At 44.8% G+C, this 19,806-nt stretch overlaps 1 protein-coding gene across 5 annotated transcripts in view; it reads left to right on the forward strand.

Annotated features, from left to right (window-relative positions):
- The window catches only part of ralgps2 (Ral GEF with PH domain and SH3 binding motif 2), a 286,105-nt gene that overhangs the window by 142,981 nt on the left and 123,318 nt on the right, over positions 1-19,806 (forward strand). For all 5 annotated transcript variants that reach the window (XM_034180398.1, XM_034180393.1, XM_034180396.1 and 2 more), the window contains 4 exons: positions 8,935-9,018; positions 11,786-11,875; positions 11,963-12,055; positions 15,949-16,075. In XM_034180398.1, coding sequence (XP_034036289.1) covers positions 8,935-9,018; positions 11,786-11,875; positions 11,963-12,055; positions 15,949-16,075 — 394 coding nt within the window. The remainder of the gene's footprint in view (positions 1-8,934; positions 9,019-11,785; positions 11,876-11,962; positions 12,056-15,948; positions 16,076-19,806) is intronic.

Raw genomic sequence — 19,806 nt, forward strand, 5'->3', positions numbered from 1 at the left:
TTAGTGAGTGTGACTCCTTTAAGGAGCTGTCTCAGCATGTTGTGGTCTTGGTGACTCGTGAGCAGTTTGTGAAGGCCATTGCTTTCATTCAGTCCATCTCACAGAGGTTACTTTGTCTGCTAAAGTCTGATTCAGCCATTCATATTCTCACTCAAATGCTCTGGCTGGCAAGAATTATCAAGAAAGCATGCACAATGATTTTCCTACTGTTACATCAGTGTTCCTGGCCTTCTGACAGTTGACAAGGGCCAGTGGAGGGACTGGATCCTCCTTGGTGTGTGTGTGTGGGGGGGGGGGGGTTGGTCTCCAGCTTTACTTAATCATTGAGGACAAAAGCTGAAACAGAGTCCAGTCTGGGACTTTGATGACCAGAACTGAGTCTTTGTGTATTGTTGCAGTTTTTTCCTGTTCCAGTTCCAAAATCAACTTTATTCCATTAAAGTTCACTGAAATTACAGCACATGGTTCGTCCTTGTAAGTAATAAATAAAAAGTTTTAATACTGCTGAAATGACCAAGTTAATGATTATTACGAAGTGAAGCGACCAAAATTGCCTGACAAAGATTTAGAATTTGAAGGCTTTGTGTGTTTCTTGTAAATCACCCCCCCAACAGTTGTTGAGTAAAACCTGTTAATTCCGAGACAAACCAAAGGAATCGCTGTAGTTGTAGCTTGTTGTTAGAAGACCAAGCTGCGACCCAGACCCAGTTTGGCTTGAGGTTTTCTTTCAAAATCTTTCACATATCCTTCTTTCTTCATGATTCCCACTCTGAGACACTGAAGCATCCCCACAGCACAATACAGTGGGACCTCTGTTTTAGAACTTAATTGGTTCCTAAGTGGTGTTCTTAAACTGAAACCAATTTTCCCATAAGAAACGATGTAAAATGGGTTAATCTGTTCTTGGCCCAAAAAAGAACACTTTTTTTTTAAATTTACCTTTTTAATAGCATTTCATGGACAAAAGGCAGACAAAATACAAAGAAAATGTGTAGGATCTTACACAAAATGTACCGAGGTTCCACTGAACTCCCACTGCCATGTTTCACTGTGGGAACTGTTATTTGAATTATACGCCTCTCCCTTTTTTTCTCCAAACATAAACAAAGTCTCTGTGTTCAGAGAGTTCTAGTTTTGTCTGACCAATATTTGTTTATGAGCAATATCTACTGTTACTGAAATATCCACAGTTTTGTACATACTTTTTGTTTTTTATATGCAATTTCATTTTTCCTACAATGTAATTATATATATTTTTTTCTTTTTTAATTTGGGCTCTGGACATACCTTTTTTTTTTTTTTTTGGTTAAAATTTGCTTATTTTTCTTCTTCAGCCCTTTCAAGTCTGTGCCTGGTTTACTCAGATTTATATTTGCACTGAAAGGCTTGCACCTTACCTTTCGTTGTGCTGGTTACAATGGCAAAGAATCTGTATCTGTGAGGACGTGCTTCGAGTATGCGTAATCTCCCATTCCTATCCAGGGCTCTAGTGATTGTCTTCTTTGAGACTACGCTTCCTGACCTAGCTAAGTCATTCACTGGTGTCTTAGTAGTTGTTCTGCGTGTTGTGTGGGCCGCCAGAAGAGGAGGTACTGCTGGCCCACCACCAGAGGGCGCCCTGCCTGAAGTGCGGGCTTCAGGCACGAGAGGGCGCTGCCGCCTCAGGAACAAGCCGTGGTGACAGCTGTCACCCATCATCCATGACAGCTGTCACTGATCATCTCATCCACATCTGGAATAAAGCAGGAAGACACCTCCACCACATTGCCGAGATATCATCTTCTACAAGAGGTAATATCCTCAGCCGTTCTGTAATTGCAATATTTGTATATTGTGAGTGTTTGCAGGAGTACCAGTTCCTCCGTTGGTGAAAGCTGTGAGAGCGCTGAAGGCACTCTTTTCCCCTGAGGAATCTACAGTACTCAGCAGTGTTTGAGTGAGAGGTGGAGGCGGAATTCCCACCAGGAATGTCTTGACTGTCTTTGCTTTCTGCCAGCAGTACCAGATCCGACACGCCATGACGGTGGCCACCTGGGGACTTCGGGACTTGGCGGCTCCAGTATTCCTCGGGTTCGGTGGCAGTGGAAATCGTGTGGTTCTGGTTCGTTTCCAGACGGGCGTCTCCTATCGTCGAGCCTGCCCACATGACACCTGTATTGATTGACTTGTGCACATTCTGTAATCTGCTGTGTTTGGTTGTGTCATTCACAACAGTAAAGTGTTATAATTTGACTCCTTCCATTGTCCGTTCATTTACGCCCCCTGTTGTGGGTCCGTGTCACTACACTTTCCCAACAGGATATCTCGGCCAGCGTCATGGACTCCGAGGGGCGTCACCAGGCTGTTGAACGACCAATGGGAGAGCAGGGAGCGCAGGCGTCTGCAGGAGGCGTGATTGGTGAGCTACAGCATATTCTCACCGCCTTTACGGCTCGGATGGATCAAATAGCCGAGCAAAACATCCTCCTGAACCGCAGGGTGGAGGCTCTCTCCGCGCAAGTGGCGGGGAGCGCTCAGGGCGCTGCTGCAGCTCCTCTTCCTGCCGACCCTGTGCAGGATATAAATGTTCCAGTGGTGGTTCAACAACCCCTCCCACCATCCCCTGAAGCATACGTAAGCCCTCCTGAGCCGTACGGAGGTTGTGTGGAGACGTGCGCGGACTTTCTCATGCAGTGTTCGCTCGTCTTCGCACAACGTCCCGTCATGTACGCGTCAGACGCAAGCAAAATAGCTTATGTGATCACTCTGCTTCGGGGAGAGGCACGCGCTTGGGCTACGGTGCTTTGGGAGCAAAATTCACGGCTCCTTCACACGTACACTGGGTTTGTGAGGGAGTTCAGAACTGTGTTTGATCACCCTAACAGGGGAGAGACCGCTTCAACTGTGCTGCTGTCAATGAGACAGGGACGCCGAAGCGCAGCCGCTTATGCAGTCGACTTCCGCATCGCGGCTGCGAGGTCCGGCTGGAATAACGCTGCGCTCCGCGCCGCCTTCGTAAACGGACTGTCGTCAGTTCTGAAGGAGCACCTGGTGGCCAAGGATGAACCGCGGGAATTAGATGGGCTTATTGATCTCGTTATACGGTTAGACAATCGGTTGGAGGAACGCCGTCGGGAACGAGACGAAGGACGTGGCCGGGCGCGCGCCGTCCCTCTTCCTTCCGGGTCCGAAAAAGGTCCGCCCTTCCCATGCTCCCTGGCCTCTACGTCCCGTGGGGCGACAGCTCCCCCTGCTGATGAAGCTATGGACACGAGCAGGGCCACATTTAGACCACCTAATAGACAGAGGAGGCTTCCCCGCGGGGCGTGTTTTGTTTGTGGCTCAATGGAGCATCAATTGAGCAATTGCCCCGAACGGTTAAACACCAACGCCCGCCCCTAGAAACTGGGCTTAAGGTGGGCCAAGAAATTCACGTGGGACACACACATATTGCCACACGGCTCCCAGTTACAATCCTTAGTGAGGATTTAACCCTTCAGGCCCCAGCACTGGTAGACACAGGGTCAAAAGGGAATCTGCTAGACAGCAGATGGGCCAGGGAGGTAGGGCTCCCTCTGGTGGCGCTACCTACACCATTGCAGGTGCGAGCACTAGATGGCACCCTACTCCCTTTAATCACACACAAGACACCACCAGTAACTCTGGTAGTGTCAGGGAATCATAGGGAGGAGATTGAGTTTTTTGTGACTCCTTCTACCCTCCCGTGTGATTCTGGGGTTCCCCTGGATGTTGAAACACAATCCCCGGATTGATTGGCCGTCCGGGGTGGTGGTACAGTGGAGCGAGACCTGCCATCGGGTGTGTTTGGGATCCTCGGTTCCTCCCGGTTCCCAGGCTAAGGAGCAGGTCAAAGTTCCCCCCAATCTGTCGGCGGTGCCAGTTGAGTACCACGATCTTGCTGACGTTTTTAGCAAGGATCGGGCACTCACTCTTCCTCCGCATCGTCCGTACGATTGTGCCATCGATTTGTTGCCAGGCGTGGAGTTCCCGTCCAGCAGGCTGTACAACCTCTCCCGACCTGAGCGCGAATCAATGGAAACCTACATCCGGGACTCCTTAGCTGCCGGGCTGATCCGTAACTCCACCTCTCCGATGGGAGCAGGTTTCTTTTTTGTGGGCAAAAAAGATGGCGGTCTTCGTCCATGCATTGATTACCGGGGGCTGAACGAGATCACGGTTCGCAACCGATACCCGTTGCCTTTGTTGGATTCGGTGTTCACCCCCCTGCATGGAGCCAAAATCTTCACAAAGTTGGATCTTAGGAACGCATACCACCTAGTTCGGATCCGGAAGGGAGACGAATGGAAGACGGCATTCAACACCCCGTTAGGTCATTTTGAGTATCTGGTCATGCCGTTCGGCCTCACTAACGCCCCCACGACGTTCCAAGCTTTGGTTAATGACGTCTTGCGGGACTTCCTGCACCGATTCGTCTTCGTATACCTGGATGATATACTCATCTTTTCTCCGGACTCTGAGACCCATGTACGGCATGTACGTCAGGTCCTGCAGCGGTTGTTGGCGAACCGGCTGTTTGTGAAGGGCGAGAAGTGTGAGTTTCACCGCACTTCTTTGTCCTTCCTGGGGTTTATCATCTCCTCCAACTCCGTCGCCCCGGATCCGGCCAAGGTCGCAGCGGTGAGAGACTGGCCCCAACCTACTAGCCGTAGGAAGCTGCAACAGTTCCTCGGCTTCGCAAATTTTTACAGGAGGTTCATTAAGGGGTATAGTCAGGTAGTTAGCCCCCTGACAGCCCTGACCTCACCAAAAGTTCCCTTCACCTGGTCGGATCGGTGCGATGCCGCGTTCAGGGAGTTGAAACAGTGCTTCTCGACTGCACCTGTCTTGGTGCAGCCCGATCCTAGTCGCCAGTTTGTGGTTGAAGTGGATGCCTCTGACTCAGGGATAGGAGCCGTGCTATCCCAGAGCGGAGAAACCGATAAGGTTTCTTCACCCGTGTGCCTATTTTTCCCACAGGTTGACCCCAGCAGAGCGGAACTATGACGTGGGCAATCGAGAGCTCCTTGCGGTGAAAGAGGCTCTTGAGGAGTGGAGACACCTGCTGGAGGGAGCGTCAGTGCCTTTCACGGTTTTTACTGACCACCGGAACCTGGAGTATATCAGGACCGCCAAGCGACTGAACCCCAGGCAAGCCCGCTGGTCACTGTTTTTCGGCCGTTTTGACTTCCGGATCACCTACCGCCCCAGGACCAAGAACCAAAGATCGGATGCCCTGTCCCGGGTGCACGAACGGGAAGTCAAGACCGAGCTGTCGGATCCACCGGAACCCATCCTACCGGAGTCCACTATCGTGGCTACCCTAACCTGGGACGTGGAGAAGACCGTCCGGGAGGCCCTGGCACGGAGCCCGGATCCCGGAACAGCACCGAAAAACAGATTGTACGTCCCACCAGAGGCCAGAGCTGCCGTTCTGGACTTCTGTCACGGGTCCAAGCTCTCCTGCCACCCAGGGGTGCGTAGGACCGTGGCAGTGGTCCGGCAGCGCTTCTGGTGGGCGTCCCTGGAGACCGGGCTTATGTCCAGGCCTGCACCACCAGCGCCAGGGGCAAGGCGGACCACCAGAAGGCACAGGGACTTCTACAGCCACTTCCTGTGCCTCACCGCCCCTGGTCCTACATCGGTCTGGATTTTGTCATGGGCCTCCCGCCGTCCCGGGGACACACCACCATTCTCACGATAGTGGACCGATTCTCCAAGGCGGCCCACTTCGTGGCCCTCCCGAAGCTCCCGTCGGCCCAGGAGACGGCGGATCTCCTGGTCCACCATGTCGTCCGGCTGCATGGGATACCTACAGACATCATTTCGGATCGTGGTCCCCAGTTCTCCTCGCAGGTGTGGAGAAGTTTCTGCCGGGAACTGGGGGCTACCGTAAGCCTCTCATCTGGGTATCACCCACAGACTAACAGACAGGCAGAACGGGCCAACCAAGAGTTGGAGCAGGCCCTTAGGTGCACGACCTCCCCACACCCGACGGCTTGGAGTGAACATCTGGCCTGGATCGAGTACGCTCATAACAGCCAAGTGTCCTCTGCCACTGGCCTCCCCCCGTTCGAGCTGTGTCTGGGGTACCAACCCCCTTTGTTTCCTTTGGTGGAGGGAGAGGTCGGTGTGCCCTCGGTCCAGGCCCACCTGCGGAGATGCCGTCGGGTGTGGCGCACCGCCCGTTCGGCCTTGTTGAGGGCCCGGACGAGGGCTAAAGCCCATGCAGACCGTCGACGGTCCCCGGCCCCCGCATACCAGCCCGGGCAGGAGGTATGGCTTTCCACCAAGGACATTCCACTACAGGTGGAGTCTCCCCAAACTGAAAGACCGCTTCATTGGACCCTTCACCATCCTCAAGGTCCTCAGTCCTACCGCAGTGAGGCTCCAACTCCCGGCCTCACTGCGGATCCATCCGGTCTTCCATGTCTCCAGAATCAAACCGCATCACACCTCACCCCTCTGTGCACCCGGTCCGGCGCCGCCTCCTGCCCGTATTATCGACGGGGAGCCGGCTTGGACAGTACGCCGGCTCTTGGACGTCCGTCGAATGGGCCGGGGCTTTCAGTATTTGGTGGACTGGGAGGGGTATGGACCCGAAGAACGCTCCTGGGTGAAGAGGAGCTTCATCCTGGACCCGGCCCTCCTGGCCGATTTCTATCGTCGCCACCCGAACAAGCCTGGTCGGGCGCCAGGAGGCGCCCGTTGAGGGGGGGGGTCCTGTTGTGTGGGCCGCCAGAAGAGGAGGTACTGCTGGCCCACCACCAGAGGGCGCCCTGCCTGAAGTGCGGGCTTCAGGCACGAGAGGGCGCTGCCGCCTCAGGAACAAGCCGTGGTGACAGCTGTCACTGATCATCTCATCCACATCTGGAATAAAAGCAGGAAGACACCTCCACCACATTGCCGAGATATCATCTTCTACAAGAGGTAATATCCTCAGCCGTTCTGTAATTGCAATATTTGTATATTGTGAGTGTTTGCAGGAGTACCAGTTCCTCCGTCGGTGAAAGCTGTGAGAGCGCTGAAGGCACTCTTTTCCCCTGAGGAATCTACAGTACTCAGCAGTGTTTGAGTGAGAGGTGGAGGTGGAATTCCCACCAGGATTGTTACTGGGTGTTCACACACCCACCCTTGACTGTCTTTGCTTTCTGCCAGCAGTACCAGATCCGACACGCCGTGACGGTGGCCACCTGGGGACTTCGGGACTTGGCGGCTCCAGTATTCCTCGGGTTCCGTGGCAGTGGAAATCGTGTGGTTCCAGTTCGTTTCCAGACGGGCGTCTCCTGTCGTCGAGCCTGCCCACACGACACCTGTATTGATTGACTTGTGCACATTCTGTAATCTGCTGTGTTTGGTTGTGTCATTCACAACAGTAAAGTGTTATAATTTGACTCCTTCCATTGTCCGTTCATTTACGCCCCCTGTTGTGGGTCCGTGTCACTACACTTTCCCAACACTGCGGTCCTTTTCTTTCCAGAAGCTTTGAAATTTTTTTCTTCCTGCCTCTGCCATGCTTGTTCTGTACTCTGTGGCTTACTTTGAATTTACTGATGATACTTCTGACTCGAGTCCTTGATACTTCGAAGTGCTGTGCTTTGTGAGCATCAAAAAAACATTTTTTTCCTGAAATCTAAACTGATTTCTTTTGATGCTTTCTCATATATCACTTGTATTGTGAGGATGGCGATGGCCTGAGTGATGAGGATCTCAGTAGCTGGAGAAGGTCAAGGGGATACCCATAATCCACCTGGCTGTGACGGATAGATGGTTATTTTAGAGATGTGGGAATGGACTGTCTGTCTGCCTGGGTGGTTACCATCTGGGACCCAAGGTGATTCCATGGCGTTGTGGATGCACCAAAGCACAGCACCAGCACATGCTCTCATATTTGTCTTGACTTTCTCAAATGACAGCTCATTCTTTTACTGGAGTTTTTATATGTGTGTACATTGGAAGATAACTCTGTTTTAACTTGATTTCACAAGCTTAGAACATTACAAATTTAAAATAGATCATTGCCCAACAGTGGTTTGTGCTGTGGTTTAACAAAAAGGTCAGTTCTTAAGAGGGATAATAATTTTGACCCTGGTAGTTCTTGTGAAATAATGCTGCTTCTGTGTGTGAATTAAAGCAGTGTCATCAACAATAAAACTAGGATGTGAGATGCTGTGTTTAAAATCTTGACCCTTAATGACTCAGGACGGAAAGGACCCACTTTGAGACAATTTTTTTCAGTTTAAAAATCATGACATCGCAGGATATTTTCAAAACATTCCATTGATTTCAGATCTGGTATGGGACTCGGACAATGGATTTTTGGTTTTTAAACAGCCATAAGTTAAAAATGCTATTTTTATTGGTTTAAAATGGATAGTAGATACAGGCGAATAACTCCTGAAAAAATGAAGGCATTATCTGTTATACTTTGAGATATGGCCCTTCAAAATTGGCAAGAAAATAGGCATCCACACTTAGTAGGCTCCTTTTGCGAACTTTTCTGGAAGGAACACTAACAGGAATGTTAACCTCATACTTTGAATTTTTCATATGAGCCCATAATCTGCAACATATGTGAAAATAAAGCAAGTGTGAGACTAATGAACTGGGAACCACTTGCTTATTACTGTGCATATGGAATGACCCTTCTGTATCAAAGGGTCAGATCAGGCCATAGCTTGTGACCACGGTATTTCCCCTCACAATGCACGTGCTGCTCACTCATTAGAATCTACCTTCGTACTCGTTCCTGTGTGTCCACTCAACGTGTTTCAGCAGTGATGAGGCTCAGTGTTACTCAGCCTTTGTCTTTTCCCTGTAGCTCCTCTCCCTTTTCCATTAGTGACCTCTAAATAGACTGGCCACCTTCAGTAAAATAACTTTTAGAAATAGCAATGTGACTTTGCGCATAGTCTAAGTTTCCATGTTTGCTTTCAGGAGTTGGCCAGCTGCGGTTGGAACAAGAAGGAGAAGCACAGCTCTGCTCCAAATGTTGTGGCCTTCACACGTCGGTTCAATCAGGTGAGATGTGTGCGCTCATGTGCAGCCTGTTTTTTTTTTTTTCTTTTTTTTTTTTCATTCAGTAATATCTCATGGCTCCCGTAAAAAGAGTGCAGTAAGTGAGAAAATGCCATGTCTCCTGTAGTGTTGAAATGTTATACTGTGGTCTCGTAGCTACACTAAATTGCTTGAGTACTGAGCTGACATAACTATATCCCTTATGTCAGTCACATACATTACAAATTTAAGCCCAGGCAAGTAAAATACAGTTTGTCTTTTTGCAACACTTTGCCCTCAGTTGTCCCTTAAGTCTTGGGATTCATTGAGTTATTAATGTGCCTTTTCAGTGTTGATGGAACACGTAGGATGATTTAAAATGTATGTCCCTGAGTGTGTATTGCATGTTCTTTCTATCCCTTGTGATATCATCAACAGGAAGTTGAGGTTAATGATGTAAGGGGCAACCATGCTCTGAAATAACCTTCCAGTGTTTCTGCCAACCACTTTCAGGCCCACTTCACTGTCTTCCAGTATAAATATATCTGTATTATTATACATCTGACTGAAATCCTTTGTTCTGATTGGCTGATTCGCATGTAATAATTTCAATACTTTTCACAATAAATCACCCAAAGTTAGCAATAGTCGCATTATTGACTGATTCTGCACCATTTTGGGCAACATTATGAGTGATTGCAGGCCGATTTTGTCATAACGGGGCAACGTTTCGCGCATGCGCGGGGTGATGCGTCGCAGATGCCACCATGGCGGAGAGCAGAAGGTTTGCATCTGTGGATACTGATGGGACAAATGCTCTTCTATCCAAGAAAGACAGTGAGAGTACTGCAAAAGGTTCCACACTTTTCAAGGAGTTTAGCGAAGGACGTCGGGAAAGATTTATGGAAGTCCACTTGTGGTTGGGTAATCCACTTGTAGATAGTTTTCTTTCCCCTCTTCATGGTGCATTTTTGAGCAGATGCAACTAATACTCCAACATATAGTCCAGAAAAGATGGTAAGTAAATTATTGCCCATCTATGTAATTATCACTGCAATATTACAGTGTCTCATGTCATTATGTCCCATATGTCACTGAAGATAAAAGACAGTGATTCTGCTATAATGACCAGTATGACCAGTTTTTCTACCACCAACATGTGAAGCACCATTATGCAGTTATTTCCCCATAAATCTTCAGGGCAGGTGAGAACAACCTACAAACTTTCAGAACAATGGAATACAGTACACATGAGCAGTAATGGTGCTTCAGAAGAATCCCGATAATTCATTTGAGTCATTTATGTCACGTGGGAGCTGCTGCATACAGGAGTTAACTGTCTCAAAAAGAGACATTTCTCTGAGTTCTCTCCCTGAATCTTTGGTCCTTCCGTCCATCTTGTTCACTTTCTTTACCCATTCAAATTGTGAAATTAAGCAGAGGTGGTTTTGTTTCCTTGAGACACTTGCATAGTTTGAATAGTGTGTATGTGTGTGTGTCTGAGTGAGAGATACAGAAGACAGAGAGAAAACTGAGTAGCTGAGGGAATTTATCGGTTCATTCCTCAGCTCCTCACTCTTTCCTGAAATAAAAACAAATCATGGGACTGTTTCCAGGAAAAGGTACGCAAAGCCATATGCATGTCAGACATTTTACACTTCAATATAGAAAACCATGGAATGTGGCGATGCAGACACCTAATTTATAGATGCACAAAGAGCATGTGGTTTGTGGTGAAATGTTGACCATATCGGGAATTCGTCAATGACCTGAAATTGTGTAACGGGGAATAATGGGAATAAGAAACAAAATTAAATATTTGATGAAATAAATGAGATCACTCTGTTTGTGTTAGAGGACAAAATGAGGATGGTTAATCTACCTCATCAGGGACATAATGTGCAGACAGCTGTGGGCTTTGAAATCCCTCATAGCCCTGCAGCGTTGAAACTAGCTTCCCCTCCTGTAACCTCCTCTCTCTTTGCTTTATTCCTTGTCCTCTTTCCATTCCCCCTCTCCCAGGAGTGTAAACACTGATTGATTCACTGACTCCTCTGCATGTGTAATCAGAACTTTGGCTTGCCACTCTTCTCCCTAAAGAGACAGGTTTCCAACATCATTCTCAGATTGGCCAATTGGCATTTAGGAATTACTGTGTGTCTGTTGTGTAATCAGCTGGAACCAAAATACTTTTTTTCTGAACGGATCCCCTCCCACGTGACTTAATAATCAATTTTGATGGATTGTTGTCGATAGTGGGTTTGTCCTGCACTGCTGTATACTGCTGTTGCACAAGAACTGTCTTGGCTCTGGACCAAAAAGTTTTATTGAACAAGGCAAAATGCCCTGTGTTTTCTTCCTACTTGCCTGAACTCTTTGTTGTGTGCTTTGAAGAACTTACTACATGAGTGAAATTGTTCTATGTTAGATTAGATTAGAGTAGATTAGATAGAACTTTATTGATCCCTTGTAAAGACTCCCTCAGGGAAATTGAGGTTCCAGCAGCATTCTATAACAGCACACAGGATAAGAAGCACACAATCAAAAGTGAAAGTTAAAAAGAGAAACAGTTAGCAAATATAAATACCAGACATCCTGCTCAATACTGGTTGGTACATTACTGACTGGTAGCAGCCAGTAATGGCTGCTACTGTTCCTCTCATTCCCTACCTGTCTTCCTGTTACTCCTCCTTCCCCTGAGTGAAGAGTTGTACAATCTGTTTTGTAATGGCCTCTTGGTGTTGCAGTGTTGACCTATTCCTGCATTGTTTGTGCCTGTATGCTAATCTAGACAAGCTTCTGGGTGGTAAGAGAGATCCTCCATGCACAGACGCTGAAGATCAGAGCTGAGGTGCTGAGTCTGTATATTCGCACTGCAAAGGTACACCCATCGGCGCACGCTATGTCACTGTGGCAAAAGTCGGCGTTACACATTCAACTTGTACCTTTGTGCTTTTGTTCCACGTAGAAACTGTGTGACATGAACAGCCTCCATGGGCTTATGGCTGTTGTGTCAGCATTACAGAGCGCTCCCATCTTCAGACTTACCAAGACATGGGCGGTGAGTTTATTTACCCGCTTCGACGGCAAGTCAAGATTATTAATACAGTGCTGCAAATATTTAAATAACCCTCAATATATAAACAGTTTATTCTGAAAGTAATGATTATTTTTGATCAGTGTCAGTTATTTTTGCAGATCATTTAGTCTGTATAAAACATCTGCCTGAGTGTTTCTGATGAAATATCCACCACATCTTTGTATCCCTTATCAGTGTCTGTTTGGAGCCTTTTGAATAATTATTTTGTTTTTTTAATAAGCGAATTTATGTCTGTTGTAGAAACTTGTGAGGGAGAGCTGATGTGCATTTCTCACTGAAGCTGTGGAGCTTACATAATGACATAATCATGCTCTGATGTCAGTTTTGAAATTTCTTATTCTCTGGTTCACAGACACCACTGGAGTTGGCCGGGATATAGCACACCTGCTTTTGAGAAAACAAAAGAGCAGACACTTTTACTCTGCACATATTATTTGCACTTTGTCATAAATGGAAAAGATTCTGTGCTATGAAGTTGTTTTTCTTAACAGGCTTTTTGGGTTATACAGTAGTGTTCAGAATAATAGTAGTGCTATGTGACTAAAAAGATTAATCCAGGTTCTGAGTATATTTCTTATTGTTACATGGGAAACAAGGTACCAGTAGATTCAGTAGATTCTCACAAATCCAACAAGACCAAGCATTCATGATATGCACACTCTTAAGGCTATGAAATTGGGCTGTTAGTAAAAAAAAAAAAAAAAAAGTAGAAAAGGGGGTGTTCACAATAATAGTAGTGTGGCATCAATCAGGTGTCCCCTATTTAAGGATGAAGCCAGCACCTGTTGAACATGCTTTTCTTTTTGAAAGCCTGAGGAAAATGGGACGTTCAAGACATTGTTCAGAAGAACAGCGTAGTTTGATTAAAAAGTTGATTGGAGAGAGGAAAACTTATATATAGGTGCAAAAAAGGTGCTTATATGCAGGTGCTGTTCATCTACAATGATCTCCAATGCTTTAAAATGGACAAAAAAAAAAAGACGCGTGGAAGAAAACGGAAAACAACCATCAAAATGGATAGAAGAATAACCAGAATGGCAAAGGCTCACCCACTGATCAGCTCCAAGATGATCAAAGACAGTCTGGAGTTACCTGTAAGTGCTGTGACAGTTAGAAGACGCCTGTGTGAAGCTAATTTATTTGCAAGAATCCCCCGCAAAGTCCCTCTGTTAAATAAAAGACGTGCAGAAGAGGTTACAATTTGCCAAAGAACACATCAACTGGCCTAAAGAGAAATAGAGGAATATTTTGTGGTCTGATGAGAGTAAAATTGTTCTTTTTGGGTCCAAGGGCCGCAGACAGTTTGTGAGACGACCCCCAAACTCTGAATTCAAGCCACAGTTCACAGTGAAGACAGTGAAGCATGGTGGTGCAAGCATCATGATATGGGCATGTTTCTCCTACTATGGTGTTGGGCCTATATATCGCATACCAGGTATCATGGATCAGTTTGGATATGTAAAAATACTTGAAGAGGTCATGTTGTCTTATGCTGAAGAGGTACATGCTCTTGAAATGGGTGTTTCAACAAGACAATGACCCCAAGCACACTAGTAAACGAGCAAAATCTTGGTTCCAAACCAATAAAATTGTCTCGCAGATGTGGAGAAATCATGAAAAACTGTGGTTATACAACTAAATACTAGTTTAGTGATTCACAGGATTGCTAAAAAAGCAGTTTGAACATAATAGTTTTGAGTTTGTAGCGTCAACAGCAGATGCTACTATTATTGTGAACACCCCCCTTTTCTACTACTTACTAATAGCCCTATTTCATAGCCTTAAGAGTGTGCATATCATGAATGCTTGGTCTTGTTGGATTTGTGAGAATCTACTGAATCTACTGGTACCTTGTTTCCCCACATAACAATAAGAAATATACTCAAAAGCTGGATTGATCTTTTTAGTCACATAGCACTATTATTCTGAACACTACTGTATAATGTAATTCTATCAAACATTCTCAGAGTTGCACATACATGCACACTCATCGATCTAAATGAACACACTGCTGACATGGCTGTGGCGTTGCCCTCATTCTCATATTTTAGAGCAGCCAGCTCAAGCAGTAGGAACCAGCAACATTTAATCAGGATTCTGCTTTTTCTCAGTGAAGTTTTTCAAAAAAACATTTACTCTGATGGTCATTATTCAAATCAAACTGAATTTTAAATGTTTCATTCTCAAACTTCTACTTGTTCTAAAGCTAAGTTTCTGCCACACTGTAAAGCCATGTACAGACTGAGAGATCTTCGCCAATAAATAAAATAAATCCTTGCATAATTCTGAGCCCAAGGCAGCACCATGTTTGAAAACTGGGTCCAAACAACAAGAACTGTCAATATGATCAGGCATGTACATAACTGGTACTCATGGTTCTTGTGCATGCTAAAAATAAATGATGTGCTGCAGAAAACACAAAGGAAGCACTTCATAGGATGAAAGCAATGTCAGATTGTAGGAAAAGTGTTTCCCGCTGTCTGCTGTGCATCAATGATTTTTAGCACATATGAGCACCATGAGTACCAGTTATGTGCACCCCTGAATATGATCACACACACTCTATGAACATGCATGCTCACCTTGGTGTATAATTTGATGGCAGTATTTTGTGTTGGCCAAATGGTTCATGCGCTCGTTTCCAGAGCGGAAGGTTCCCAGTTCAAGACCACCCCTGCCCTTTCTTTTTTATTTTTTTTCCAATTATTTTTATTGAAGACGCAGTAATAAAATACAGTACATTGTTAAATACAATGTCTTTCTCTTCTTTTTTTTCCCCTCTTATTACAGTAATTGTACAAAGTTACACAAATGTAAAATATCACCTGTTATGTGCATCCTTTTTATGATGGCTTAACTAAAACAGAACAAGTAGAACAAAACAAAACAAACCCACCCCATCTCAACTCATCAGTAATAACATTGATTGCTTTACATTACAAAATATATATAAATATATACATCTATACAGAATAGGCTGTATATTTACACGTATACACGTGTCGTGTCCAGGCATTGGCAGACATTCAATCTGGTAGCACAAGCAGATCTGAGAAGTAACTAATAAAGCATTGCCGTGTTTGAAAAAATTTGTCAGTGCATCCTCTTAAAGTGTATTTTATCTTTTCAAGTTTTAAGAAACCCATAACATCTTTTAGCCATTGAGAAAAAGAAGGACATTTAGCAGATTTCCAAAGTAGCAATATTAAACGTCTTGCAATTAGAGAGGTAAAGGCTATAATATCTTTCTGCAGGGAGGTCAATGCGATTGAAGAATCAGTGATACACCCCTGCCCTTTCTCCATGTAATGCGGAGTTATGTCAGGAAAAGCATCTGGTGTAAAACTTGTGCCAAATCAACATTCACTTCTGATCTGGTGTGGCAACCCCAAATGGAGGAAAAGAAAAAGCTGAAAGATCTTCTTCAATCTCATGGCATCCGTAATTCGTCTTATGCCATTTGACAAAGTTGTTACAGCTGCTTTAACATCAAAGTATGACAGAAAAAAAAATCTATTTTAAATGAAAGACTTTCACAGTTCTAGTCGTCTGATGATGTGGAGGCCTGTGTCTAATTTGGCAGCAGCCAGTGCTCTTGAGTGAGAATTTATTGTTCACTACTGATTCTCCTTAAATGTGGAAATCACTCAGCTTACACTTAAATCCACTGTCACAAACATCATCTCTGTGTTTTTATTGTCACTATAGCACTATGGCGTATATCAGATTTCAGCCTCATGCTGGAATCTCAGCTGATTAAAGTCAATGCAGAGAGCCATTTTATGGGAAGACTTACTTTCCCAGCTTTGCGTGGCTCAGCTCTTATCGCTGTCTTCTTTCTTTTTACCTCATAGTTGCTGAGTCGGAAAGATAAGACCACATTTGATCGGCTCAACTACATGATGTCCAAAGAAGACAACTACAAGCGTCTGAGAGACCACATCAGCAGCCAAAGCATGGTCTCTTGTATACCATACCTAGGTAACACACTGTTTCTGGTATTCCAAATCGTGGGATGATGTCTTACCCCCCATTTTTATTATCCCTTGTTATAATTTGGACTTCAGACGGGGGCACACCTAGGGTGTTCTAAATCTGAAGTTTTCACACTTTCTTTGGACGTGACAATCAATTTGCCGTCGTGTGGTTGATTCCTTTCACCTCCCCGTAGGAAGCGGAGTCACTTGCCTGCTGCTTCCACACGCATGGTTGTCACTAACGTTGTCCAAAGTATTACACTTTCACACAGTTATTTACACTTGCGCAAAACACTATTTACACATAGAAACACTCCTAATAATCGTACGCGTATTCTTATGCCAGGGGAGCTCGCCCTCCCGTGAAATTTAACTAATGTCCTGCATTAGGGGACTCCGCCGTCCCTGCCAGATTTAACTGCTTTTTTACAGTGCACATATTCCTACCCGGGATTTCCTTTACGTATTAAAACAGAGGAGTCCGTATCCTCCTTACAGAGTTTAACTGCTTTGCATTAACAGATGATTCTGTATCATCGCTTACGGAGTTTAACTGTTTTATGTGATCACTTTTATCCCCTACCGGTACGCGTATTAAAACAGAGGAGTCCGCACCCTCCTTACAGAGTTTAACTGCTTTGCATTAACAGACAATTCTGTATCATCGCTTGCGGAATTTAACTGTTTTATGTGATCTGATCACCACTCACTCAGTAGTTTACAAAGAAATTTTACTCACTGACTCGACTTCCTGTCTGTCTTCTTCGGGAAAATCTCGTCAACCAGACGATGCCAACGGTGGTCGACAATTGCAGACACGATCAATCGATCGATCGAACCTTGGCCAAGGATTTACGTCTGGACTTGACGACCTCCGCCGGACACCTCCGGTGTTGTTGAGATCCCGGACGAGCCCCCAGTCAATGTTGGGTATTTTCTCCTCCAAACATTTTTAAAACCTTTAACAAGACAAACAGAGTCAAGAAACACCAGTGAGACAGAAAGTCAAATTTTACGCGAGGAGTGCGGCCAGGCTGTACACCAAGGCTACACTAAAGTCTGGCCTGCTTTTCCGCTCTTTTTATTAAGAGACGCCCTCATCACATAAACAAGAAACTTGTCCTAAGGGTGGGGGTGATGACGCAAGACAAGTTTCTTCCCATAACATAAACGCATACATCAATAAGTGCAGCTGTAAGGAAGAACACTTTCAGGTCAGCACATCTCGTTCGTCTGTTGCAGGTATCAGCTGTTCTGCATCTGCCTGAAGTGTCCTGTCTTTCACACTCCTTCACACTAAACACCACATCACAATAGTCAAAATGTTCTCTTACTCCCAGTCGTTAGAGGCTGCGAAAACAAAGTTATATTATAATAATAAGTACATCCAGCTTCTCATTCCCAGTTCAGATTGACCCCAGCATGCTAAAACAAGGTTGAATAACACGTACATTCTCGGGTTTAAGTGCAAACAGCACAACACCGTTCTCATCAGAAAGAAGACAAAAGGTACAAATGTTTAACAGTGATAACATATATATATAAAATCCTTAACAGAAACCACAAGGCTGCACTGATGTTCATTAGTGTTAGCTAATCATCTTCATTGGCTGACATTTAAATGACTCGGGATGAGTATCTACAACCCCTCGCAAAAATTATGGAATCACCGGCCTTGGAGGATGTTCATTCAGTTGTTTAATTTTGTAGAAAAAAAGCAGATCACAGACATGACACAAAACTAAAGTCATTTCAAATGGCAACTTTCTGGCTTTAAGAAACACTATAAGAAATCAGGAAAAAAAATTGTGGCAGTCAGTAACGGTTACTTTTTTAGACAAAGCAGAGGGAAAAAAATATGGACTCACTCAATTCGGAGGAAAAAAATTATGGAATCATGAAAAACAAAAGAACGCTCCAACACATCACTAGTATTTTGTTGCACCACCTCTGGCTTTTATAACAGCTTGCAGTCTCTGAGGCATTGACTTAATGAGTGACAAACAGTACTCTTCATCAATCTGGCTCCAACTTTCTCTGATTGCTGTTGCCAGATCACCTTTGCAGGTTGGAGCCTTGTCATGGACCATTTTCTTCAACTTCCACAAAAGATTTTCAATTGGATTAAGATCCGGACTATTTGCAGGCCATGACATTGACCCTATGTGTCTTTTTGCAAGGAATGTTTTCATAGTTTTTGCTCTATGGCAAGATGCATTATCATCTTGAAAAATGATTTCATCATCCCCAAGCATCCTTTCAATTGATGGGATAAGAAAAGTGTCCAAAATATCAGCGTAAACTTGTGCATTTATTGATGTTGTAATGACAGCCATCTCCCCAGTGCCTTTACCTGACATGCAGCCCCATATCATCAATGACTGTGATAATTTACATGTTCTCTTCAGGCAGTCATCTTTATAAATCTCATTGGAACGGCACCAAACAAAAGTTCCAGGATGATCACCTTGCCCAATGCAGATTCGAGATTCATCACTGAATATGACTTTCATCCAGTCATCCACAGTCCACGATTGCTTTTCCTTAGCCCATTGTAACCTTGTTTTTTTCTGTTTAGGTGTTAATGATGGCTTTCGTTTAGCTTTTCTGTATGTAAATCCCATTTCCTTTAGGCAGTTTCTTACAGTTTGGTCACAGACGTTGACTCCAGTTTCTTCCCATTCGTTCCTCATTTGTTTTGTTGTGCAATTTCGATTTTTGAGACAAATTGCTTTAAGTTTTCTGTCTTGATGCTTTGATGTCTTCCTTGGTCTACCAGTATGTTTGCCTTTAACAACCTTCCCATGTTGTTTGTATTTGGTCCAGAGTTTAGACACAGCTGACTGTGAACAGCCAACATCTTTTGCAACATTGCGTGATGATTTACCCTCTTTTAAGAGTTTGATAATCCTCTCCTTTATTTCAACTGATATCTCTCGTGTTGGAGCCATGATTCATGTCAGTTCATTTGGTGCAACAGCTCTCCAAGGTGTGAACACTCCTTTTTAGATGCAGACTAACGAGCAGATCTGATTTGATGCAGGTGTTAGTTTTGGGGATGAAAATTTACAGGGTGATTCCATAATTTATTCCTCAGAAATGAGTGAGTCCATATTTTTTTCCCTCTGCTTGGTCTAAAAAAGTAACCGTTACTGACTGCCACAATTTTTTTCCTGATTTCTTATAGTGTTTCTTAAAGCCAGAAAGTTGCCATTTGAAATGACTTTAGTTTTGTGTCATATCTGTGATCTGCTTTTTTCTACAAAATTAAACAACTGAATGAACATCCTCCGAGGCCGGTGATTCCATATTTATTGCCAGGGGTTGTAGATTTCTACAATATGAACCCAGTCTTTTCACAGGAGTGCGTGTGTGTGTGTTGATGGCATTGTTAAGAGGACCTGAGCACCAGAGGTGTGGCTCCTCTTGCTGGATCTTTTGTTGCTTTAAGTATTTCTGTTATTGATAATTTTCTTTAAGATTTGTGCATTTTGAAGCAGTTATCATGAAAATTGGCACAACCATCAGTCGTTGATCCTACTGCTTGGGTATGCAGGATTCTCTCTGGTTGCAGCCCATTATCATCATTATCATTATGCATGTTCCTGTTTTAATTATTATGACACAAGTGCAAAAAACACAAGTGCAGCATAGCCAGTGTGCACGTGCATGAATCGCGATGTGTACAAAAATATTTTTGAGGAACGAGGGGCAACAGCCACTGTGGGTTTTCGA

This window comes from Thalassophryne amazonica, chromosome 10 (assembly GCF_902500255.1).
Source record: "Thalassophryne amazonica chromosome 10, fThaAma1.1, whole genome shotgun sequence".
In the NCBI taxonomy this organism is placed as follows: domain Eukaryota; kingdom Metazoa; phylum Chordata; class Actinopteri; order Batrachoidiformes; family Batrachoididae; genus Thalassophryne; species Thalassophryne amazonica.